This window comes from Thunnus albacares, chromosome 8, assembly GCF_914725855.1.
Source record: "Thunnus albacares chromosome 8, fThuAlb1.1, whole genome shotgun sequence".
Lineage (NCBI taxonomy): Eukaryota > Metazoa > Chordata > Actinopteri > Scombriformes > Scombridae > Thunnus > Thunnus albacares.
The window spans coordinates 25,171,704-25,197,745 of record NC_058113.1 but is presented as its reverse complement, the minus strand read 5'-3'; the positions used below and the strand labels follow the sequence as shown (position 1 = coordinate 25,197,745).

General features: G+C 41.5%; 1 protein-coding gene and 1 long non-coding RNA gene across 3 annotated transcripts in view; both read right to left on the bottom strand.

The window, feature by feature from the left end:
• The window catches only part of LOC122987511 (protein argonaute-3), a 42,387-nt gene that overhangs the window by 15,105 nt on the left and 1,240 nt on the right, over window positions 1-26,042 (bottom strand). For both annotated transcript variants that reach the window (XM_044359414.1, XM_044359415.1), the window contains exons 2-9: window positions 8,170-8,341; window positions 7,782-7,902; window positions 7,303-7,511; window positions 5,116-5,252; window positions 2,159-2,293; window positions 1,908-1,995; window positions 877-1,024; window positions 512-631 (exon numbers count right to left, since the gene is read on the bottom strand). In XM_044359414.1, the coding sequence (XP_044215349.1) occupies window positions 512-631; window positions 877-1,024; window positions 1,908-1,995; window positions 2,159-2,293; window positions 5,116-5,252; window positions 7,303-7,511; window positions 7,782-7,902; window positions 8,170-8,341 (1,130 nt within the window). The remainder of the gene's footprint in view (window positions 1-511; window positions 632-876; window positions 1,025-1,907; window positions 1,996-2,158; window positions 2,294-5,115; window positions 5,253-7,302; window positions 7,512-7,781; window positions 7,903-8,169; window positions 8,342-26,042) is intronic.
• On the bottom strand, window positions 10,997-16,612 carry LOC122987515. Its single transcript, XR_006404510.1, has 2 exons — window positions 12,832-16,612; window positions 10,997-12,217 (listed from the first exon to the last, which is right to left on the bottom strand). It is a non-coding gene; the product is annotated as an uncharacterized LOC122987515 (long non-coding RNA).

Sequence of the window (26,042 nt, the reverse complement as noted above, 5' to 3'; positions counted from 1 at the left end):
TTTATCTAAATATGCAACAGTAAATATGCATGAAAATGGATCCGCTCTCCTCCAGAGGTTAATTCAAGATAAGATGCAAGTTAGGAAGGATATGATGCACAGGCAGACTTCGAGCTCATACAACGTTGTCTGTGCTTGGATGGAGAGACCACAAAGCAAAAGCTGACCATCTATAAGGTTCTTACAGCACATCAAAAGGCACTGAGGGTTATGCCTAATATCCACGCAATCAAATCTGCCCTTCGATGCCTTCACCTGAGAGGATAATTACTGTTAGCACCTTTCAAGCGCATGCTCATTCAAAAAATTGAAAAAATGTTTGTCAGGTATGCAATTAAATAATTATTACAGCCTTGAATTTATAGTCCGTTAATGTTTAAGTGATATTTGGCTACTGCAGTATTAAAACAAAACCTACTGATCAACAGTTGCCACTCAATGTGATTTCAAACAGCTTGTCTGTCAGAGTAACAGAGAAGACCTGGATTCAGCAGGTGTCTCCAGAACTCACCAGCCTGCTGATCTCCTCCTGCCTGTCAGGTGCAGAGCGAGCTGTGGCTTTGATCATAGTGGAGGTCTGATTATCTGTCAGCTTCTTGATGCACCGTTGACCAGCTACAATGTTACACACCTGCGAGGAAACAAAGGCAAAAGCTTAAACAAAAGGCTGAACATGCAATTTTGATCATTTGAGCCAGGGAAAAGATTTTCTGCACACACTTGAGCAGTTGCCCTGCTTCATATTTATATAGACAATACAACAGGCACAGCTGGGAGCTGCCCAGTAGATCATACATTGCAAATTTCATTGTACTTGTAGCACAATATGATGTGACACCCCATAACAAAGAAGAATATCAGCTAGTTTTCTCTCACCTCCAGGGGCAAGTAGGTATGCTTTTGCTCCTGGCCCACCTGTAGACAGGGCAAATGTGGGTACTTAAGCTGCAGGTTGTACTTCTCCCTGAAGTACTGGGCTACAGTACGCTCTACAGTCTGACCATTCTCCAACTGTAGAGGGAACCTGCAGAGAAAAGAGCATCTTGTGTCAAAACCTATTCCACCGAGGGCATTTAGCACTATTAGGATGTCCATAGCTAATCTATAAACACTGTATTATAGCTGATCAAAGCATATTTTAATTGATCGACATCGGCTAGTATCAAGCTAAATCAGTCCGATCTATATTTTGCTGCAAGGCTGTTTTGTTCTTAACGCAAAGCTATTGAATTGTCTAGCACTAAATGTTTACTGTGTGGCACATACACAACGTAAAATGGGTCAGACTGGGGGTAAATGGACTGGAACAATACATCACAGCTTCTAACTTGTGGCACAGCAGTATGTTGTGACCGTATGTATGTCAGTGACAGCAGAGCAGAAACAGACTAACCAATAATTACAGGGTAGGGAAGGTATACATATAGCCCCTTTAAGACATGGAATCAGTAAGGGACTACTGGATTACTTAATGTAAACAAATAGATTGTAGATAGATGATTGACTTTTTAAATAAAATCATAGCCAGAGCATGCAATAATAACTCTTAGTTAATAGCCATCTCCTCCATCAAACCTCACAATCACTACATGATTTAATATAGTTTAGCATATAGTATTCTAATAGCATACTGCTAAACGCTACATTCCCATAGGTATGGGCCGTTCTTTTTGATGGCCATATGGAGCCATTTAAAAGGATAAAAACACTGCACTAAAACTGCTACTTCACTAATTGATGACTAATGGTGAGGCCATGGCTGAGAGATGAGTCAGCCATTATTATTGTTTGGTAGTGATTTGGTGATCACATCCTCAGTGGTCCGTGCACCCCGCCCCCGTCACATCCCCCCCCTCCCACTCCGCCCAGAATCTCCTGTTCCCTCGCCCGCCCAGAGGCTGACTCACGTTTGATGGCTGGCAGGCCGACGGGTCACATTGCAGACACGGTACTTCCTCCGCATTGTTCCACAGTGCGTCACCTCAACCTTCAAACCTGGTGAACAATATCAAATGTTAAAGTAGCATTAAGAACGCGTCTGTGTGTGAATTGTTGCGACATGCGCGCTCTCCCTCTTTTCCACTCAAACTCTTACATAATAACCGACATAACGCTTTCTTTCTCACATGCGGCGTGTTCTCACCGACGCACTCTTTACCTTTGATTTCTTTGGTGAATTTGACCCGGTGTGAGTCTGTGAGGGGGCGAGGCTGCTCATCTATGTTGTGGATGTCCAGCACTTCACACATGAACTGGATGACAGGTTGGGCCTTGTAGAAGGCAGTGGCAGATACTGCAAGATAAAGCAAGAACAAGAGTCAATTAAAAAACTAAATGATTTACATGTGATGTACTATATGTTATACAAATGGTTGCAGATACATCATAGTTAAACCTTTAAATAGCATGGTAAAAAAAAAAAAAAACTGAACAGAAATGTTAAATGTTTTATGATTTCTGTCTGGCATTATAGACTAATGGGCTTCACATCAGATTTTCTTTAGCATTTTACAAGAGCCAGACTGTGAGGGGGAAATAAACAAACAAACAAACAAACAAAAACACTTTTCACTAGTTTACAATTCATTCATAACCTAAAAATGGTTACTTTGAAATTTCAACTGACACACAGCTTCAAGCAAAGCTAATGCATGAATACCAAATTAACTGTAACATATCTGGAATATGTGTTCTTATTATTATGAAGTTCTTAGAGGCTTATGTTTGTGTAGTCGGTCGCAGTGCTTGAATAAACATAGTAGGAACACGGAACCTGTTTGCAATATATCTACCTAATATTGTCATTCTGATTTTCAACACTGACATTTCTCTACTGTTAGTTTGGTCTGTTGTGTACACTCCGTGGCACTGAGACATTTAAATATTATAGGTGTGACTGCACAACAGGACAGATGACATAAGAGAGAAACAAGAACACGTACGACAAAAAAAAAACAAAGCGAGATCCAAAGAAATCCAAAAATGGACACAGACAGATGGAGAGAGTGTGGTGGCTCAGCTGCTGTGATGTAAGGAACCTGTCTCTGACGGTGTGTTTGACGGAAGCTCTGCGAGCGCACATCCATGAGTGACGTATAACCAGAAGGCAGATAACTGCATTGTGCACACACACTCTTACACCTCTGGTTTGCCCCATGAGACATGAGAGCCTTTCACCAGCGGCACAGGAAGTGACATCGCTCGTAACTGTCCTCCCCACGCATTGTGTTTGGATTTCTCTCTGTTGAGAAGTGTCTGAGTCATTCATGTAAATGTAAAATTGAAAAAGGTCTCATTTCTGTGTGATTACAATTATTTGGTAGAAGTGTTTTTCTTCACCCATGATGCCAAGTGCAGGAGGCAGTGTTTGTTGCCTTCATGCACATGTCATTAAATATGGCTTGACAGTTGTCTTAAGCCATTTTCATGTCATACTAGTACACAATGGCATGTAGAAGAGTTAGAAAATAAATGCTTTGCTACAATTAAGAGTTTGATTTTCCCCCCTTCCCAGCTCTGCCAAAGTTCTTTTTGGATCTTATAGGGCATCGCAAATGTACTTTAATACCTCACTGAATTGCCATCTTCAGACAATGTCTTTTCTATGGTCAAATAATATCATCAATTCCTCCCATGTCTACAAAGTAGGGACCTCTGTTTTTTTCCAGTGTTTTAAAATGAGCTTCTATATAAATGAGGGAGGAAAACATAATGTGCCATCCGATAGCATATCTTTTTTTTGGCACTCAAAAAAGATACACAGTTGGAGTTCTAGTTTGTTGGTGGAGAGTAGAGAGACTTGAAGCGCCCAATTGATTTCCAAGGATGAGAGGGCGGGAAAATGAGACAAAGAGAGACTGAAAGCGTAGAGAGGGAGAGATTCAAATAGAGTCAGAGACTTCAAGCACTTAGCGCCAAACAAAAGCTGTCTTAAGGAAACGCTCCACACAGCTACCCTCCTGATCCCAGTCTCAATCATGCAGGCATGACCACACACACACACACACACAAGCTTCCCTCTGTCTCCACAGCAACCGACTACTCAGTTCCCAACCAGCCAAGAACCCAACTTCATCCAAGTTCCTCTCCAGAGACGTGGTCTCCAACAACCTCCTGCAGTGTTCATGTGGCAAAACACATTCTCCACCACCCTTTCTGACACATATTTTCCTCAAATAACATCAGATTGCCTTTGTACTGTACTATTCCAGATCATCAAACTGAGTTTTTGGAGCCAGTGCTGGAACCTATTACCAAACTAGATCTTGAGCTGCTCCATGCTTTTCCAAGTAACTGGTTCTCAGTCGGCAGAACTGGCTTTATTCTGTTAAATTAAATCTGCTGCTCCACAACTAACAAACCTGCAATGTCAGAGGAGGATCAACGCCATCACCAAGTCAACCTAAACTCATTCGTCCGCAATTATAAGCAACAGCAGCTAGTGGTTTTGTGTTTCATATCAGGAAAATGACCAAAATATTAAGTAAAGCAGCTTCTTTGTCTGGTCTCTGGTAATTCAATCTCAAGCGCACAGAAGCTGCACTGCTTCATTGAAAAAAATATCTGGCTATCTGGCCCCGTACTACAGCTCCAGCCTCAGTAATGATAAAAAAAAAGCCTTGATAGTATTCTGTAGACCTTGTTCGATGAAATAGCTATTCCAATGAAACAACATTCTCATGAGTGTGAAATTGCCAGGTTACATTTATCTTAACTACAGCGATTACGTTTCCTCAAACATCACATCACTGAAAGCAAATTGATCACGCACAAATCTCTAAAAATAACTTGTATCATGGAGGTTCCGTGTCATTCTAATCTATCTGTTTAATTATTAAAATCTCATTTCCGCAGCTGTGACAGAGGAACAGAGAAAACAATTTCTGTGCGACTGTACAGGAGAACAGTTGAATTTTTTATATTTAAAACAAAGATTGACTACAAAGAAAACAACGTGAATCTTGCGCTTTTATGAATATTTTAAAATATGGACTGCTGTATTAGCGAACATTGTTCTGTGTATGAGACAGGTATTTACATTGTTGAAGCTCTGGGGCAATAATATAGTTCTGAGAAGCCATTGCAGCAAAATCAAAGTAAGAATTTGGTTCTTACCATCAATATTAAGCATCATCTTCCACATGGCGGGGCGCACAGATTGGTGGAAGCCAAACCACACCTCCCTTCCACCTCCAAGGGGATGGTCATAACCCTCTGGAGCAGAGAAGAAGGAGCGACCCACAGGAGTGTACCTAGATGGAGAAAAGTATAAATTATAAAGATCACAAGAAGAGAGCAATGAGAATAAAGGAAAGAGAAATACCGCCTCGTGGTCGTATGCCTCTGCCAACCGCTCGAGTTACATTTTACATCTATGTCTGTTCAGACTCATAATATTTGTAGTAAAAACTTTGAATGAATTTAATCAAAGGTATTAACTACTACTACTAAAACGTGGATGCTTCACACACATCTTCAACCCCTCAGCACAGAAGATCTATACAATCACCACAGTTTCAAGGTGGGCACCCAAGATTAGTGTCACCAATTCAGTATCCGACCAAATGTGAAATATGGTCATAATCTCCCCTTCTGTTCCTCAGTTACGGCATTGAATAATGGCGGGAAAAAAATCACTTCATCATTTCCTCCTATTAGAAATTTGTGTGAAACGTCGTCATAATTAGCGTAATAATTGTTGAATTATGGCCAAAAACGTGTTTTGTGAGGTTACAGCGACCTTGATCTTTGTCCGCCAAATTCTAATCAGTTCATCCTTGAGTCCAAGTGGACGTTCGTGCCAGATGTAATGACACTCCCTCTAGGTGTTCCTGAGATATTGCGTCACAAGAGGACGGGACGGATGTGAGGTCACAGTGACCTTGACTTTTGACCACAAAGATCTGTTCCTGTCCTGAGATATCGTGTTCAAGAGAATGGGACGGACAAACGGCCGTCACCGGTGTAGAGGCATAAAAAAAAAAAAAAAAAAAAGAGAAAAGGATGAGAACATAGGGTAAGTATGAAAGGGCGCAGGAGATGACAGGAAATGTAAGATTAGTTGACACATCCTGAATTGATAATGCGGGTCAATATGTGTTTATACAGTGTCACGTTCAGCTGCTCTTCAATATGTCCTGAAACTACAACAGTAATGTGGGGTGGGGGGTGGTGGTGTCATCGCCCGGACCTATCGACCTCTTCTTATGTTGCCCGGGAGGCACATTAATAATTGTACAAAGGGAACATTTTTCTTGCTGAATCCTGGACATGACAATGTGTCATGATGCTAATGTAATAGCGGGCCCCTGCGAACAGAGCCGAATGAAAGGTGTCGATGCAACCGCTCTTTAATAATGCTTTGAAAAAAAGATTTTCATTAAAGGAACTGGTGTTGGACTGTGCTCTTGCCGGGGCTTAGGAAAGTGATATCGAGTGGAAGATGGGATGAGGTGAAGTATGGCACTGTGCGTGATCTCATATAAGCTGTGTTTGATTTCCGTTGGGATCAGAGTTGCTGATATTGGTGCCAGTATGCCAAAACAAATATATGGTATTTACTACGAGTATCAGAGGGATTGTTTCTTACAATGTGTTTGATTTTTTTTTTTATATTTTAGCTTTTTATTTGGTGACTGAAGATGGGAGCTGGGAGGAGCAGGCGAGGATAAATGTGCTGTCCCTTTGTGACACTATCCCACTTGATAGAGGATTAAAGACGTGTTAAAAGACCATTTCTTCTTTAAAGAATGAAACAAAAGTTCACTCTGCTTACCAATACTTGAAAACAGGAACAGTAAAATAAATTAAAGCATAATACTGCTGACGCTACTTAAGGTTTCTTCTCATTAAAAGGGGAGTTTTTTCCTTGCCGCTGTCGCCAAGTGCTTGCTCATAGGGGAATTGTTTGGTCTCTGTAAATTAAAGAGTATGGTCTACACCTGTGAAAAGTCCCCTGAGATAACTTTTGTTATGATTTGGCGCTATATAAATAAAATTGAATTGAATTGAATAATAGTTCGGGACATGCATCACAAATTGGTTGCTTTTTAGTCTGTGTGATATGAAAAGTATGTTATGGGATCTCCCTAAACAATTTCAGTAATAGCAGGGTGTGCGAAAGCGGCACATGTCAGTGTTATGATCCTTTTATATTGATGATGGTGAATACACTAAAATAATTACTAATGATCTATTAATAACAATAAAACACATAAGCCTACAGCTATAGTTACAAGAGTGGACCCAGAAGTCTTAACCTTTATGAAAAAGGCAGGAAAAAAACAACAACAAGCAACTCACTTCATGGATGGCAGGTGTCGCAGCACCACGTCCACTGCATGTACAGGGTTGGTGCTGATGGGTTTGTCCAGCTCTAGGGGCTCAGGCATGCTGCGGCCAGTCAGCACCTCGTGGAGCATGTGCCAGCTGACCAGAGACACGAACTTGATGGAAACTTTGAAGGGGCGATCTTTCCCTCCCTCACCTGGTAGAGTGACGTCCAGGTCCACCTGTGGGAGACAACAAGAAGAGGGCAGGCGGCACAGAGAATGTTAAATCATTCAGTGGAGGTTAGTTGTATATTTGTGTATGCAACAGAAGTGTGTATGTGTTTGTTTTGCTTTTTTTTTTTTTTTTTTTTTTTTTTTACAGCATTTTCGGTTCATGTGATGGTGAGCTGTTGAGATTGTGTGTCTGTGTGCGTGTATGTAGAACAAACAGTCTTTTTTTTGTTTTGTGTGTTTGCATTTGTGTGTGTCTAAATCTTTTTTCCGGCTCACCCCTGTGGGTGCCACAGGCAGTGGGTTGGCTGTGTACAGGCTCCTCTTCCCATCGTAGACTGGCCTGCGATCCCCAAAGATTGTCACCTTAAAGTGCTGCACCATGGAGTCCACCACCTCCCTGCACGACACAGACACACACACACACACACAAAGTAATGTTCAGTTACACCGTACATAATTAAAGAAAAAAAAATCAACGTGTTAAAACATCACATCATCAGTGAGCTGTATGGTCTCTATCAACAGATATTCATCCCTTAGCAAAACACTGTGTGTGCACATTTAGACAACAGCTAAATGTTTTGTAAATGGGAATTATATAATAGGAACCGTATGAGAAAGATGCAGCTGAAAATAAAAATAGTGGCCAGAGAGTCCATCCTACCTGTTGACTCGCCGTGGGCACTTGTCAGGCTTGATGTCCACCTCGTAGAGGTAGACATCCATCTTGGGGATGTCCACCTGGAAGCAGTTGGCCAACAGCTTGATGGGCTTCCCCATGGTGCCATAGCCAGGCCGCCGAGGCATGGAGAACAGGGACTGGGCCCCAACGGCTCCTGCGAGGAAAACAATGAATAGAGGATACGTTAGGGGAATCAGAGAAAGTGTGCAGTGCATACATTAAAACACACTGAACAATATTACAGATCATGTTATATTAAACAGATATGTATAGCTCAGCTGACACATTAACATGCTGACATTATTGACAGATCCTACCATATCACAGATATGGTATTTATTGGCAGATATGCAAAAATGTAAACAATCGATAAACATTACATTTCATAACTTTCACAATTTTATTCAAAATACATTTTATTGTGTCTGGGGTCCATTCAGAGTTCTTTATAATTCCATTTTCAGATCTTTTACTGTTCAAAATGTACTGTTGAGTTATGATATCCTGCCTTAGTAGATCTTTGTCACAAAAATTTTAAACGTAAATTTGAGATATCCTCTGCCAAAACAATTTGTTTGTGTTTATGTATGAAGGGAACACTAACTGATTATCATTATCAGTTTTTTTTTTTTAACCCTACAATATCAGTATTGGCATTGAAAAAACAAGAAAAGGAAACTGACGTTACACAAAAGATAAAATGGAACAATGCTGCACATGTCCGACACACATGCAGTAAATAACAAGACTGTAACAAGATAACAAGAGCCTGATGGTGGAAAGACAGTGAAATTCCAAAAGTCATAGTAACTTCAGTGCTACTGTGGGGGGGGGAAACACCGACAACAAACACATCCGACTTTGACATTTTAAAAAATAATACAACACAAACACACACCTCCACTACATTCTCAATAAACCCATACTGTCATATCTCTGCGTAACATACACTTTAAATTTGATCTGAGAAAAGTACAGAGATGATATAACGAATGTGTCCAGGGAATAAAGCCAGTTTCAAAATGAACAACACACACGCCCATGATGAAAAAACAAACTCAGCAGCGTAAACACTATGACACATGCATGAGCGTTTTATGGTGCACCGACTCTAAAGCAAACAGCTGTACTGAGATGGAACAACACGTATACTGAACGCTCACTTCAGGGGCTTTGCCTACATCTCTGGTATCAGGAGGTATCTGTATTTGGAGATGAAGCAGTCCTGATAGCAATTAAATACATTTACAATGCAAGACAAATGCTTGCAACGTGGCAATACGATGATTCTTCCTTTAACATCATACTTAATGTGACTTTGTCAGAAGGATTTCTACTAAAACTGTTCATTTTCACTGTGATGGAAATAAAAGTAGCTCTCTAAGTTGAAGGAGTTGAAATGCCACTATATTCACACCTCAGATGCTGTAACTCCTAATATTGACTTCTGTTACTTCTCATAATAGGCTTTTGTCATGAGGACCAGTATAAAAAGTCAATGCAAAATGACTAAATTAATAAAGTTAACTGATAAACTGATTCACACTCATTTCTATAATTGTTATGAAATAAGACCGATACATGACAGCATTATTGGCTGTTAGTTCTTTAGTGCTGCTCACGACACGTTAGACAATCTACTTAAAAGTTACACAATGCCACATTTGTTCTAAAAAAAAACGATTACCGTGCACGCACACGCACTCACAAAAAGGCCATGAGATGTCTTAGACATGAGTCACTTTGATCCTGAAACACAGAGTTCTGTTCAACTTAATGTGCCACACTCATGTTAGTGCTATTTTTGGGTCTGCTGAGGCTTGCCTGCCACATCACACATGAAAAAAAACGAATAGCTTTGCTGATGTACCAATACAATGTTTGGATTGATCTTATGATACCATTGTGAGTCTTGCGATTGTTAAACTCAGATACAACTCATCCATTTACCAGGCAAGTGTTGCTTTGTTTACGTCCCCCTCCGACCTCCTGGTCTTTTTTATTCAACTGTGTAGATCTGTCTCCGTAGTCGTATTTCTTGTACTCTCAAATCTCTACCAAAAAACTGCCCAAAATGTGTCATTGATAAATGAGAGTCAGGGCGGAGTGTGATTCATCACCGATTTGACTCATATAGACTCATGTGTGGGTGATGCTAGGGTTGAGGGGAAGTTCATAAAAATGTCCCCAAAACAGAACAGACACCTTCTGTGAGGTAATAGCAGACAACATGAGCAACCATGTTTGTTTACAGTCGGGTCTTTGGAAGTACTGTATGTGCTTTCTGCCCCTGTGGAGTTGAAGCTAACAGGGTTGATGGAGGGTGAAGGCCTCGTGTTTGAAAAAAAAAAAAAAAAAAAGAAGAAGCTTGCTGGGATAAAATGATGAAAAAGAGAGGAAAGTCTGGAATTCCTGCCACGGTTGTCTCTCTCACACAAAACTATGTCCACACAAACTTTTGTGATGGTAATTGCTTTGAGGCCCTGAGTGAAATTTGTGAGGTAAGCCCAATTTCACACACAAAGAGTGACAAAAAGGAAGGAAGGCATATTCTCCTAAGTCTTCATTGAGGCTAAAGAAATGAGCTTGTCTACCATAGATTGTGATCTGTCTCAATCTCCAGTTCATTCAATTTGGGTTCATACACATTTTAACCAATAAATTTCCATGACTTTTCCATGCCTTTGGGGCTAATTTTCATGACCATACATTCTCTGAAACGTCTGTGTATACATGAAAATAAGAATAAAAATCCATGTCAAAATGTACCACTGTATATCTTAACTAAAATTAATGACAAGCTATGTGGTTTGATACAAAATAAACATTTATTTAAGTACTGCTGACACACCAGTAATAGGTTTACAGAATAAAATGTCCTCAAACCCTAAGAACTCCATTGTGTAGCCCTAATTAACATAAATGACTGGGAGGAAACAATGCTTGAAAAATAAATAAAGAAATAAAAGTGCCCACTAACACTGACATTAACTTCAAAGTGCCGTAGTTTCAGAAAGAAATTGTGTTTTTGAATACATAATAACATTTTAAACCAACTATGCCTCCTATTTACCATTAACCTCATTGAACATTAACAGAAGATAACCTTCCCTGTTTGAATCCCCCCCAAAACAATCCACACAGTTTATTTTTTCATTTTTGCAAGCTTCTCATCAATATGCTTTTCAATCTTCAGCAGCTTTTTTTTCTTTTGCGGTTTGACGGAAACTACATTTGGTGATGAAGGTCAGTTTGCTTGTGGCTTCAGGTCAACAGTCGTTCTCTTCTCTTCATCCTGGTAGCCATGGTACTTCTGCCTGGCTCCTGCAGCTAAAAGGAGCAGCTCTTCTGTGATCTCTACCTTAGTTTTGCCCCCAAAAGACCTGACATGGTCAACAATGAGCCTCTGAGCCAACAGAGACTTCTTCTGTTTCACCACGAACAATTATTTGTTAATGGAAAAATCCTCTCTCAACACTGGTCTGTCCACGAGACAAGTAGAATCTTGACCACATCCCACACTCTGGAAAATTATGGTTTTGTCCCCATTGTCTCAGACAGCAGGGTGTCCGATTTGTTTTGGGGTCAAATTCCCTGAATTTAGCCCGAAGAGCAGCCGAATAACAGAACTCCCAAAACTCTCATCATGCATTTCCTCATCTGTGGTCTTAGCTTCAACAAGTATGTGCGACATTCTTTTCATTTGACTTACGCACAGCTCCTTAGATTCAGCCATGCATCTCAGGTCAAGGCACTGCATGCTTCTCACTAACATGTGATACACTGGAGCCTTTTTCAGCATCTTTTCAAGGAGTGTGGTCAAGAGTTTCTTGCAGTCCATCTTAAATCTCTAGTCTCTGCTTCTGAAATGTTTTTGGGAGGCCTGAGTTGGATCTGTGTGGCTTCTGCTGCAAATCCAATATCAATCTGAGAACTGTCCTTGTGCAGATTGTTGTCCTGAAAAGGGACATGGAGGAGCTTCAGTGTGGATGTGGCCTCTTGCGGGTCTTTTTCCTTCAGAAATCTGAATCTGCAAACAATTAAAACGAAGGGGTTTTATGTTTCAGTTTGATCACTCTTAATTTGTGAGTGTATCTCTTTTATTAGAGTTAAACACACCAAATGAGTGAACATTACACATTCATAGCTACAGTGCTGTATGCCGATTATATTACGTACGTTAAATAATCATTTATTTCATTTTAGTCATTTAAAAATAAATACATAATTCCTTATTTAAGATACTACATATGTTGTCTTTATCCTATGCTATAATGAGTGCGGAAGGGAAAAATTATAAACTTTAAGCAACTTCCACGTTGTTAAGGTGCAATCATTTTCTCCCAGTTTTTGTTGTTGTATCTATTAAGACAACAATAAATGTTACCAATTGCTCTTCCAGAAATTATGTGCAAATGAAAACCAAAGCTAAATATGTGATGGACAACAATGCTGTTAAATTGCCTGTGACTGTTTATGAAGCCTGTTAGGACAGCTTTATGATGTTTTATTAACCTATTACACTTATACAACATTTAGCTCTGGATTAGGGGTTGTAAAATGGAAAACAATTGAAAATATATTTGTGTGTGTTTCTAATAGACTGCAACGTATAAAATAAAACATCAATATGTTTATTCTTACCTTTAATCAGTTTGTACATGTCCTCAGAGAGGAAGGTCTGCTTGATACATGGTAAGGAAGGGGTTGATTTCTCTTGCAATTGCAATATTCCCACTTTTGGATTGGGTAGTTCACCTCTCCCCACCATCTCAATATGGTGTTTGACACGTTGCCAGAGTAGCAACCCTCTGTGACACGTCGACATTCTCAATCCACTGGTGCTTGCAAAACTTAAGCATGGGCGTGTTACATCCAGTTGCTGTCATAAAATCCCCGTGACAGGCAGGACGATCGTGGACCAGCCAGTACAGGATAGAGAGTCCGTGTTCAACTTCCCATCCGGTGGGTTTACATCTATCTCTGAACACATTGGACAGTATGTGCAACCCGCACGAACCGATGCTGATTAGTGACTTCCTCACATCGTTCTGCATTTGCTTCTGGAGTACTTCAAACACTTTCCAATTCAAGATGAGCTCATCACCATTGAGATTTGATGAGATGAGATGGATGAGATTCATGATTCTGATCCCTGAAAGTAAGTTCCTCATTTTCTCAGTGATATCTTGAGCTGATGTATTTAGTCTTCACCTCGGACCTGTGCCATAGCCTGACATGCATGTCTAACTGTTTAGCCTGTAAAAAGTGGTTCAGGCTTTCATAAAATAAGATGACATACAATCTTTGCTTCAATACTCTGGACATAGTCAGTTTCTCAAAAGAAGGAGCCAGTCCAAAAGTACATAGATACACAGCACCCGAAATGGTCCCTTGTTTGGGGTGTAGATATCAGTAGCATCAGTAGTGTATGGCATGCATGAGTGTGAGATGTGTGTGTGTGTTGTAAGGTGCAAAACAAAGTCATAAGAATAAATTAGCACAACGTACTAAATCAAACAAATGGTTGCCTAAAGGGGAAAGGAAGAGAGAGCTGCAGCTGCAGCAGCCGCGAGGCGGAATGGCAGACAGGGAGGAAGATGCACTGCAGCCAGGCTTGAATAACCTGGGAACAGCCCAGGGCCCCCAGGTGTTCCAGATTACCCTAATGATCCACTTGCAGGGTGAACAAAGAGACAGGTGAACCACAAAACAACACGAGATGACTCGGGGGGTCATCACAACCAGCATTTGTCATTATGAGATGTTCTGGCAAAGTAAAAACCAGCCTAAATCAGCAACCTCTGCTGATTCCTCTAAATCCAACTTGTATTACATTAACGTTAGTACTCAGACCACCTGATGACGGAGCTGGATAGACAGCGAGGCAGTCTCAGAGAAGATATGTCTACCCTGATTAAGACGTCAATCCATCCTGTCCTCCGTAGACTCACTTTGCGAACAAATAAATGCTTTCCCGAGCCGCCTCGACCACACAGAGGCATTGGCTGGGGAAAATTTTGAAAGACTCACCGCAGCTGAAGCCACCATAAATTCACTGCAGACACACAATAATTCACTCCTGGACCACCTCCATGACCTGGAGACTAGGTTCCATAGGGCCAACATTCAAATTGTAAACATCTGAGTCCAGTCTTTGACTTAATATCAAACCTGTTTGAAAATTTTTACATTGGCCCAACCCTATTGTTTGACCAATATAGATTTTTCTCACATATACTCTATTATACAGGTATTTGTGAAGCAAAATTCCATGACTTTATTTACTTTTCCAAAACTTCTCCAGGCCTGGGAATTGCTGTTTTCAAATGATTTTTCCTTGATCATACGAACCCTCAGATCTCCTACAAAAGTCCTGGATACAAACAGTCAAGGACTTTAAGAGTGTCTCCTTTACTGAGAGCAGTGTTTCTGTGCTGTGATGGGCCTGGTAAAGTCGGCCAGTAGGAGGAGGATAGCAGGGAGTGGCAGGATTACTGAGTGTGCAGGGTTGGTGTTTTCCGGCTATCATCTGCCTCTCTGAACTGGCCTCCATTCAGCATGAGTCAGAGAGCCACCACGGGCAGAAAAACACACAGTGAAGCATCCTGATCCTGGACTCAGCAGAAGATGAAATACAGTAGCAATGACAGGGTCTTATAGTAAGAAAAAGGAAAATTTGAAGCAAACAAAAAAAAACACACCACAGAGGTTTAAGTTTTGGTATTCCACCCACTTGTGCACACAAAAGTACACAGCCAGTTGGTGTAGTTTCAGTATGAAACCTAAACACAGAGACATACAGTAATTTGTGTTGTGGTATTGCACAGACACTCAAAGAACGGGCTTGTATTTCTCATATTTCTCAGACAGTTACTACTTTTGGCATTTTGCACAAACACGAGCTTTTCCTGACGTTTTTAAAAACAGATGCGTCCGCAGTGACAAACTGCCACAAAATTTCACACAAATTCCCCACAGCAGATTTTCCAAGGCCAATCTTCCAAAAAAAAAAAAAAAAAAAAAAAAAAAAAGGCACCCTATAGTGCAGTCTACCCCACCACCTGCAGTCTTGACTTGTGTTTGGCTGGTGGTAATCTGACAAGATGCAGACAAGCATCAAAACAAACAAATTGTGTGGGTCTAATCAAAATACTGGTCCCATCACCATGATATCTGGCTAGCTGGTCGCTGCATTCTTGGGCTTCCTGTGATTATGACAGACCTCTGGGTTATTTTGTCGCTTGCAGAAACCCTTTGAGACATTGTTATGTTGGGATTTTTTAAGTATCCCTCTGTAATGGTTACAAAGAAACTGTTCATATTTCTTCACGAACGAATGTGTCATGGATGTGGGGAAATGTTAGAAAACCTCAAGAGAACTCGTAAAAAACAGACGAGACCCAAACCTCTTGTGGGAATAAAAAAACGGACTTTTGGGAAATTTACTTTGGCCTCCTTAAGTGATTACTGCTTGCTGTGAACACAGATGGGACCTTACAACATCACGCACATGGCAGGCGAGACAACATACTGTGATGTTGAGAATCTACCCAGCATGTCCCACAGATGTGTTTTCCAACATTTTCAGAATAGCCAACCTGACCCTGCTCATTCAGCAACATATCAGATATCTCCCTCCTATCGCTCCTTCTTGGAAACTGTGTCCCTGTTCCCTTCACAAACAGACATAACAAACGTGCTTGTCCACAAGAGCAGGACCGAGGGGGTCAGAAGACGGGGATGGAGGTGGGGGGAGACTGGGACAGCGGTGTACTTCATTCTCAGGCTTCAGGATTCAGAGGCAACTCATGTGGTACCTTACCTGCAGACAGATCATACTAATGCCTTCAATATGCATGTGAAACAAAAAACTGTCCAAGACATGTAGCCAATGTAACTGTTATGAGATGACTAAGACATCTGTCAGAATGGCTACTCTCAGGACTTGCACGGTGTCTGGGAAGCTGTACAACCACTGGCAAACAGAGAGGCTTGCATGAGTTTACAGGAACCAGTCCAAATTCAGCAATTCAGCAACACTGAAGGCTGATCAAGAGCCTGTCAGGTATACCACCGGGGAGACTTCTGCTGTTGGCGTGTGACATGCTATAGACGGCTATGACAAATAGTGAGGACTCAACCCGCAAATCCACACAGACATATCAAAAGCTTATTGACTCTTTGTACAGTGAGTGCGAGGGTTCAAGGAAAGAAACCTCCCCTGGTTGAGTTGAGAAATGCTGCACATCGTGTGTGTGTGGGCACTTTCAGATAATTACAGGAAGGACGTGCTTTAACAAACAGAGGAGAGAAAACTCTATCCTCCCCCTGTCTATCAGGTTGTTTCTCATTTCCTAAGCCTGTACATTCAGACAGTGAGAGGCAACAGAGATGGGGTAACCCCTCTTGACCGTGAATAAAATTAACTCCTTACTTATTTTAGTGAAATTGCAGCAACTCTGTGGCATGGTGTTGAAAACAAATTGCTATTCAAGCTGTGGGCTTGTTGGTTGGTTGCACAGTTACATTCAGAAGTATTTTCTTCCGATATATTTATATACATTGGAAAATATATTTGTATTTTTTCCATTTATTGCCAGAAGAACAATCAAAATAACTCTGACTCAAAGGCAGCGTGGGTTTTGCATTAAGAAAGAAATTATCCTTTAATATAAGGATTCATTATATCATTCATTTGCATTATACTGTTTTCATAAATGTTGGTTATGTTTTTCAATTAATATTTTGCTGGGCCAACTATAGTACTTCCAATTACAGATAGTTATAATGAAATATTTTAGTGTTGACAATATCTTATACAAACCAGGACAACCAAATCTATGTTTTAATATGCTTAGGCCCCGTAGCCTTGAAAGGTGGCTATTAAATGCTGGTAGTTTTCTATTTCAGAGAACAGCCGCTGTGGTTAGCATACATTTTTGTCACTTACAATGTACTCCAAAAATAACATGTTTCATGGCAGAAATACAGTATTGAAACGTCCATGGAAACTTCTCAAACTACTCCTACAAGTCCTGCAACATAATCCACTTTCCTGCTGTCCGTCAGTATGCTAAGTATGCTGAACACACAGCTCCAGTTAGCAGCTTGTTGATTTTGTGTGTTGCTTCTGCCGTTTAGCTGGCAACACTGCATGTGGACATATTCTCCCACTTTTTTTTTTTTTTTTTTTTTTTTAAAGGATCAGTTTTACACAAGTCAACTGGCAAGGTGAATAGCTGCAGTCTAACTTCCAATGTAGACGATGTAATCAAGGTTAGGAAGGCTTTCTCCAAGCTTTGTAACCAGCATTGTCAGCATTTTTCTTCATTTCTTTAGTATGGTTCAACTCCAGCGCTGGTATAATCGTGCAGTAAACACTAATATTATAGTTTGAAAAGGCTCATTGGTAAGGACCTAAGATTTATTCATTCTTTATTGGACATATCTGGACAAAATAGAATAAAATATACATGCAAATCAATGATATGTGCAGCCAGTGCCATTAATGAGTTGCTTTGGTGGTTTCTTTGCATCAATGGGTAATTTGTGGTCAGTGCAAGTATATTATAATTTAGTTAACCAACTGTAAACCAAGCTGAGTGATACCATTCAGCTAATGAGGCACCAGTGCTATAATGTGATAGTGCATTTGGAATAAAGTGAAATAAATGTAAATACACTAATACTTGTGGTGCCTTTTTTAGCATATGAATATTCTGCAGAAACATCTCAGCAATGTGAACTCTTTCCACTCTACTGCTTTGCAACACAACACAGTCACACTGTACACAGTGGGCTGTGAGCCAGGATAGTGAGAAGCTAGGCTGACATCCAGTCCCTGCTAACCCCCTCAGCCACATCCCCCCTAGTACACAAACGTCCACGCTGCTAACGAGTGCACATGTCCACACACATACCCACAGCAACACACACATACACACACACACGCACACACACACAATACAGCTGTTGTGTTTCTAATCCAGAGAAGCCTGAGCTGTGGGAACAGAGTGAGTGCTCAGTGGCGAGGCACAATGGCGTCAGTCACAGCAGGCAGAACCCTAGAAACACACATACACACACACACGCATAGACATACACAGAGACAGTGATAGCTGGCGTGGAAGGGCTGATGCACGTCACACGCGGTCACGCAGTCAGACTCCTCCCTTCTGTTCCCCTCATCAAACTCTGGAGTGTTGCATCTGGCACCCATGGGAGTCACTGCCACTCTCTGCCACAGATAAACACCAGCAGGCAGCCACACACTGACAGGCTGAAGAGGGCCTGGTCAGTCACAACAACGTGTAAGAATGTCTGAATCTCCCTCAGGATGAACCTGAGGCAGAGTGACAGACTGCATGTGTGTGAGCGAACAGGCCAGAATGAAAACAGAGAAGGAGTGTACATGATAGGGCTGGGCCGATGTAAAAAATTTCCAACCAGTTTGATATTAAGCCAAATACCAGACTGGACCGGTAATACCGAAATTTACCACTAGATGTTGCACGGGACTCAGCCGCTCCCGAATGGAGAGCCCAAAAATGAGAGTGTAGCGGCACCATAGTCAGGACAACTGATTTACACATTGTGTTCTCACAACAACCATTCAACTTAACTTTTCTTCTTGTACCTGGATGCTGTTGTGTGTAGTCTACATAGGCTACAAACAGCATAGCATGGCACGGCTATGCTAACGATGCTAGCCATGTTAACGAGCTGCTAGCCCTCGCACAGGCTGGTAAAATGATTTATCGTGTCCCTTTGTATCTGCGGTTTGTTAAAAACAAGCTGCTTTCAGACTGCTGGGAGCTGGAAGCAGCCCAACTGGGTTTATCCGGGTCATCAGTGAGATCTGCAGATCTTAGCCCGGGTCAGCCTACCTCCTCCGGCTCGTCTTTGCCATCCAGCTGGGGTGGACAGCAGCAGCCGGCCCCGTGATGACAAATGCCGGTTCAGTCGTTTGCATAAAATCAAACCGGTTTAAGCTCGTACTGGCAAAACCGGACCGGACTGGCAGAACCAGAAACCGACCCAACCCTTGTACATGAGAGGGAAGTGTTTTCTGTGAGCAGCAAGTGGGGGGGATTTGGAGGGGGTTAAGAATCAACATAGTGAAAAGCTTGTTTTGAGTCGGTAGCATTATGGAAGGCCCAACAGTCTCACTGGCACAGATAGGTGATGGATACACACATATATATTCACACACACACACAAAGTACTAGCTCTGTTACACTAACCAGGAGAATCCACTTGGGCATGTTAAATAGAGCCTTGTGTCCTCAGAGTCTTGCCAGTCCAGCTTGAGTGGAACAGTGGACGGGGGCCAGGGCTTGTTGACTTTTTATGCTGACTTGGGCAGGTCTCTGTCACTCTGAGAGTTTACATGCACTCTAATGAGTTAATTAGCCAAAACAAGATAATATTCAGATTACTGCATTAAAAAGGGTCAGTTTGCTGAGATCACAAATAAAAAATAATATTTTCCCACTTATCCTCAGTATTTAGCCATGGGATTACGCCACACTTACAGTAGCTACGTGTGTAGGCTCTGGAGGTGATGGCGTAGCTGACGTGCACCTCCTCAGAAATGAAACTACATGTCGCAAGAACTGTATTTTTTCAGTTTGGGCTGCCTATGTTTCCTCTTCCAGGTTTCTGATGCCATCAGAGATTGTTGAGAGGGAAGAGAACATGAAACAAGTAAAAAAAAAAAAAAAAAAAAAAAAAAAAAAAGGCGAAGTTATTTTCTCCTTTTCATTAACCCACATCTAACAAAGTCATTTCCACTGCAAACATTCTGCTCAACGCAACCCACAGAATAGTTTCATATTCAGAAACGAAACAACCTTCCAACTGTCGCTAACATCACAGAGTAAATGAAAGATTGTAAATATAGTCATTGTGGGCCACATAATCAAAGCCTGATCATATATGATACATCCGCCTGGTGTTGCGGTGGTGCTATCAACAGGAGAAATCCAACACTGAACGATAAATCAAAACCTACACTGTAGTTATCTGTGGCAAGACTCCTTTGTGTCAACTGTAACTGCAGCTCAAACTTATATCAATATCCCTGTTTCTAATGACACTCCTGGCTGTGGACAGTTTTCATTGACTGTTTTTTTTTTTTAATCCACAAAATCGGACCAAAAACTTTTAATCATAATCCTTCAGCTGACTGATCGAAGTTTATCTACAACATACAGTATTTCATTTAATTTTCAGTATATTCAAAGACATACAGACATAGAGCTTCTTCTTCTTCTCTAACCTAAAATTGGATAATATGGACAAATTCAATTAATTGTAAGTAGTGCTTTGATCGCGTGGCAAAGCGTGCTTGTTTTTTAGGTAAATGATGATAGCCAGCCATCATGTCTGATTAATGTATTAGCAGATGGATGAAAGGAAGACTGTCATAAGCTTCATAAATATTTCCCTCTGTGAAACATTTAAGTCACACTTTTCAATTATAAATATACCTCTAATTTTACTACTAACTACTACTTTTAATACTGACTGTGACTTTAAAGTTATAATATGCAACTATTCAGCATTAAAATGTCTAAAAAATGACTAGACCTATGTTATATATTTTGTTGAATTGTGTACTTACATTATGCCGAATGTTTCCAATAATTTTCAAACCAAGAGAAATCTGTCATTTTAATCAAGGTAAGGGTCCATTTAATTTTTTCACCTCTCAATGGTGTCATACCCCTCTACCAAAGAGTATACGTGCACAAGATGATAAATCAATTATATATTATATTATCAATTATAATTGGACTTTTATTCAGTTTGAAGCCGCACGTTTACGACGTCTGGATCTTAAGTTGACAGAAAGAAGAAACAAGCTGAACAAACGTTAGCAGCAGTTCGGCTCGCACAGAGCCCCTCCCAGACATCCTGTGTCCGCCTCGGAGAAACACTGATTTTTTTTTTACCTGAAACTGCTTTATTCAGTGTTTTTACCTGTTTTAATCATCGTGTACGTTTGTTTTGGAAAGGAGGAGACCTCTGCGGATAATTTGGCTCCCAGTAAAAACCTGCTGAACATTTGAGTCTTAAGTCGTCAGAGAAACAAGCTGAGCAAACGTTAGCGGCGGCTCGGCTTGCAGCCCCTCCAGACATCCTGTGTCTGCCGAACAGCGTCGGAGAAACACTGATTTTTAACGTGAAACTGCTATATTCACTGTTTTTAACCAGTGTTAATCACCAGGTCTGTTTGTTTTGGAGAGGAGGAGAGTCTGTGGATAATTCAGCTCCCGGACTAATCTCCTGAACGACGAACGCTGAAGGAATCCGAACCAGGAGAAGCTGGTCGTCTAAAAAACGAAGACAACAACTCCCATGATCCCTCGTTACTTCACGACGTCATCAAACTCCGTCTTTTGTTATTGTTTTGATTGAGAGACCCCTAGCAGCAGAAATGACATATTATGCATTTAAATATGAGAAAAAGTTGCTGGTATAAAACTATTAACAATCCTCATTTCAAGACTGTGTTGAATAATGAAGATATTTGGACTCTTTCTCTCCGCTACTGATAAATAGACCGACTGTCTGTCTGTCCTCCAGTAAGCCCCCCGACCAAACACGCACATACTTCTCCATCCAAGTCCCTCTCTTCCTGTCCACAACCTCCCCCTAAAATGAGCCCCTTGTAGCTCCCCCAAAAAACAGATCTCAGGAAGGGGAAAAGAAGGAGGAGGAGGAGGAGGAGGTGGTGGTGGTGGTGGTGGAAAAGAAGCGTGGTCTGGCTGCTCTGGCTTCTAATCTCTGTGACACATCACAACCTCAAGCCTTTCTCCTCCTCCTCCTACACACAAACACACGCACGCACGCACACAATCCCTTGACTTTTCCCTCACGCTACCCGGCCCACTCGCAGGAGTTTGCCTTCAGCCCCACACTCTGACAACAGCATGTGTCGGCCAGCAGTGTTTCCTCTCAGTCTACAACACCAACACATGATTAAGACTTTCCAGCAAAACATAAAAGATACATGCCCCACAGCTGTAGCCCTGTGACAATACAATAGAAAAAGCATTTCAGACAACATATTTGAAGCGTGTACTTGTTGGTGTTTATTGTATTTTAATTGAGTGCTCAGCTGAAACAACACTTTTTCTTCCTATCTAAGGAGTATGAGAAAGAAAGAATAAAAATATGCGGAAGGACGATACATCAGTGGAGATTTAACATCAAGCAGCACCTGTCCTGGTTAGATTGATGCTATTTAGGATTTCTATTTAAAAGACAGGTCTTCCCCTGGGCTGACTGCTTGTCACCTCCACCTTAAGGGGAGCCTGGTCAGGTTAGGCTAACCCATTGTCGCTAACTTTGGGGCTAACCCCTTCACTTTAATCAGCAGTGGTGGAAGCAAAAGACTTTTCTTGGTCTTAAGAAGCTGCAGCATTTATTACCTCACATGCTGTAGTCTGAACTGTACATTTACTGCCCGACTGACAACCTACTGCTCACCTTTTCCCCTGCTCTGCTCTGCTCGCATTCACCGTCACTTTTCTGCCACTCGCTCTCTGCACTCGCTCGACCACACACTCGCTATGCACACACACATTACCGCACCGCCCTGTTCCTTAACAGAGCTACGCTACTCTTATAGCAGTACCTTTCACACAGATGTCCTTTGAAGAATAAAAAGAGAGGGAGGATTCTGAGATTTGATGCACTAGTCAATGTGGTCGGTCGGTGTTATCACGCTTGCACAGTGTGCGAGTGGAAATCATTCTGCAGCGGTGCACCGTGAATATAGTGGATACACTGAAAGACAAAACCGAAGCTTGATTTTGTCTTAACAAAAACAATGAGTGTTTTGAATCTTCTAAGAGGGATTAACAGGAGAGTTTTTTTCATTTTCTTTGGTAAAATTAAGCCAAGGGGAAATCTCTCTCTGACACAATGAGCCCAAAGAGCAACAGCAAACTGCATTCTACACAGAAACCTCCAACAATATGGCAATGGTTAGCCTTATGGGTGGCTGGGGTTGCGGATGGGGGGTTGTCTATTGTCAGTGGGCTGCTTGAATGAACTGAGTATTATGGGGAGAGACTGCAAATCAAGTACTAAGCCCTCCCTCAAAGCCGACCCCACTGTCTGCACAAAATCCACATAGAACCAACCTACAAGGAGAATGCCGGGGAAGGCAGAGTTTCCCACTGAGCCACAGAGAGGGAAATAGAGGCAGTAACCAAGGAAGGGAAAGGGGGGGCAGGGGGAGGGTGGTAACTGTCTGTGAACCAAAAAAAAAGAGCGGGAAACACAGATGTGTGAGAAAGAAGGAGGGTAAAGAATGGGGAGAGAGGCAAGAATAAGAATAAGACATCAATAGGACAAACAAACAGAAAGTGTGCTAATTTTAGACATCCTCAAAAATACCCCAAAGAGAGCATCTCTTTGAAACTAGCGCCGTTTCTTTTAAATGTTGTGTTAATGGACTGTAAATGGACCCACATCCACCAAGGCTGTCTTTTATACCAAGCTGAGTCATCTCCAGCCAACTCAAATCCCACCTGGTCGCAAAGTGTAGTGTGACAGGTGCAGGGTGAGGGAGATCCCCTTGCTGCACTACATCTGCCACATCTCATTCATTATCTTCCAGTAAGCCACATCTTTCAATATACCAAGTACATATATGTGTACAGCGGTTGCCACCACAAGAAAGGATTGCGATGATGACAAAAAAAAATCTCCTCAATTCTAGTGCAGTTGACAATCACAGGTTATCCATCCAAACTGCTCAGCTGGTAGAGAAACACCTTGATATTCATTTTCCATTTAAGGTATGGCTGGGGGATATCGACATAATCAAATATCACAATATTTTTGACCAAATATCTATATCAAATATCAAATGACATAACTTTACCGTAATGCGGCCTTTAAAACCAGGAAAAGACAACACTTATGCCATATCACGATATTATGATATCTAGTCTCATATCACGATATCGATATAATATCGACATATTGCCCAGCCCTAATTTAAGGTTGAGTCAAGAAATGTTACCGAGATTAAACCCATAATCTGAAAATTCTGACTAGTTCAAGCTTTGCAACTCAGCCATAATGTAACATCGCATCAATATCAAGTGACAAGCTATTCGTGGGCATACCACAGGGTTAGCACATCAAAATAGATTTGATTTGCTTAAGGCTCGAAAGCCTTGCACTCATTATATCACTAGTGCTAATCTCTCCAGAGCCATGGTTTAATGCCACATGTGCTGCTGCTCATACTACTACTACCGGATAGAAGAAACGACTGTCAAGTTTCTAAGCAGGCTGTGCAATCAATTCGTATTTTCCCACACCACTCTCCAGGCCACTGACTGACTGATGGAGGGCCCCCCCCCCCTTTTAATCATTCACCCAGGCACTGGGCTCGCTGGTGGGCCTGTGGCAGTTGGTGATATACAATTGTAAACAAACACCGACACACACAATATCAAGATCCTGTAGAGACTTAGATGGAGGATACACAAAGTTATCCAGTGAAACATGCCTCTGACTGGCATTAATGTCTCCCAAAGTGAAAGCATCAACCTCGCTCCCATACACAGTTAATGTAAGGCTGAGTGGCAGCATACTCCTCATGATATTACATCTGATGTGTTCTCATTTCCATTACTTGAAATGTTTGGCATTTTGATCGATCGATTATCAAAATAGTTGCCATTATTTTCCTGTCCATTGACTCATTGATTAATAAACTAACTGTTGCAGGTCTATATGCAACTAGGTCTATATCTAATGTGATTGAGCCTAAACACGTGACAAAATTTTCATTTTATAAATCCTGTGCACGCTTAACACAGGTGTTTCTTTCTGGTCATAAGCTAGGTATTTTGCTGATGAGAACACACCACATTTAATCAAGTTCACAGTATACCATGGGCTCGCACACCTGCCTCAACACATACAACTGTTTAACATTACTGTAGGTGCTTGGTTACTGGGAAAACACCTCCTGTTCCCTTATGCTACAGACACTGGGAAGTGTCCCAACTGAGAGGAGCCCAGACACTAATGAGGCAGTGGGTAGCAGAGAGGGATCTCCTCTTGAGGAGGAGGAGGAGGAGGAGGAGGTGGGTGAGGGATCAACTGCTGTATCATGTGTCAGAGGCTAATCAAGAGTACCTGGCATTCAGTTTATGTTCACATAAGTGGAAAGCTTCCACAGCTGACACAAAGCCAGGCAGTTGGGACTGTTTAACTGCCACTACAACCAAGAAAGAGACTGTTTACTGGCCATGAGCTAGGTGCAGAGTTTTTATCATTGGAGGGTCGGGACAGGAATTTTCAGGGTTACGTGAGACTACTACAGTACATAAACAGATTCAACAGCAAGGTTTAGATGTTTTTCAACTGAGGGTGGTGTTGTAGGTGGGAAAACGAATATGTAAATCACAGGTTCAACATATCCCATTTGTTCAAAATACAACCATGGATCCTGTCAATGTTCTTAATAAAAAATAGTGGTTACCTACTCACTCTTTAGGAATTAAAAAACAGCATTAGACAGATACCTTATGCACACAGCATGGGCATAGCTAATGCTAAATATGCTGAGGTCAGTGTGGGGTCAGTGGGTGACCATGACCCCAGGGCCTTTAAAGGACAGATAAATTACTCACTGTCATAAGTTCTCAGGTAACTGGCCACACTAGATTTGAGTTGAATATGTTCAACATCTCCTTCTGCACCATGAGAACTAAAATCATAATAAAAGTTAATGGTGTGGGTGTCTTTCTGATAACAGAGGGGAATACCAGGCTTGACAGCACCTGGTAGATGAAGCCACACACCTGACCGATGGT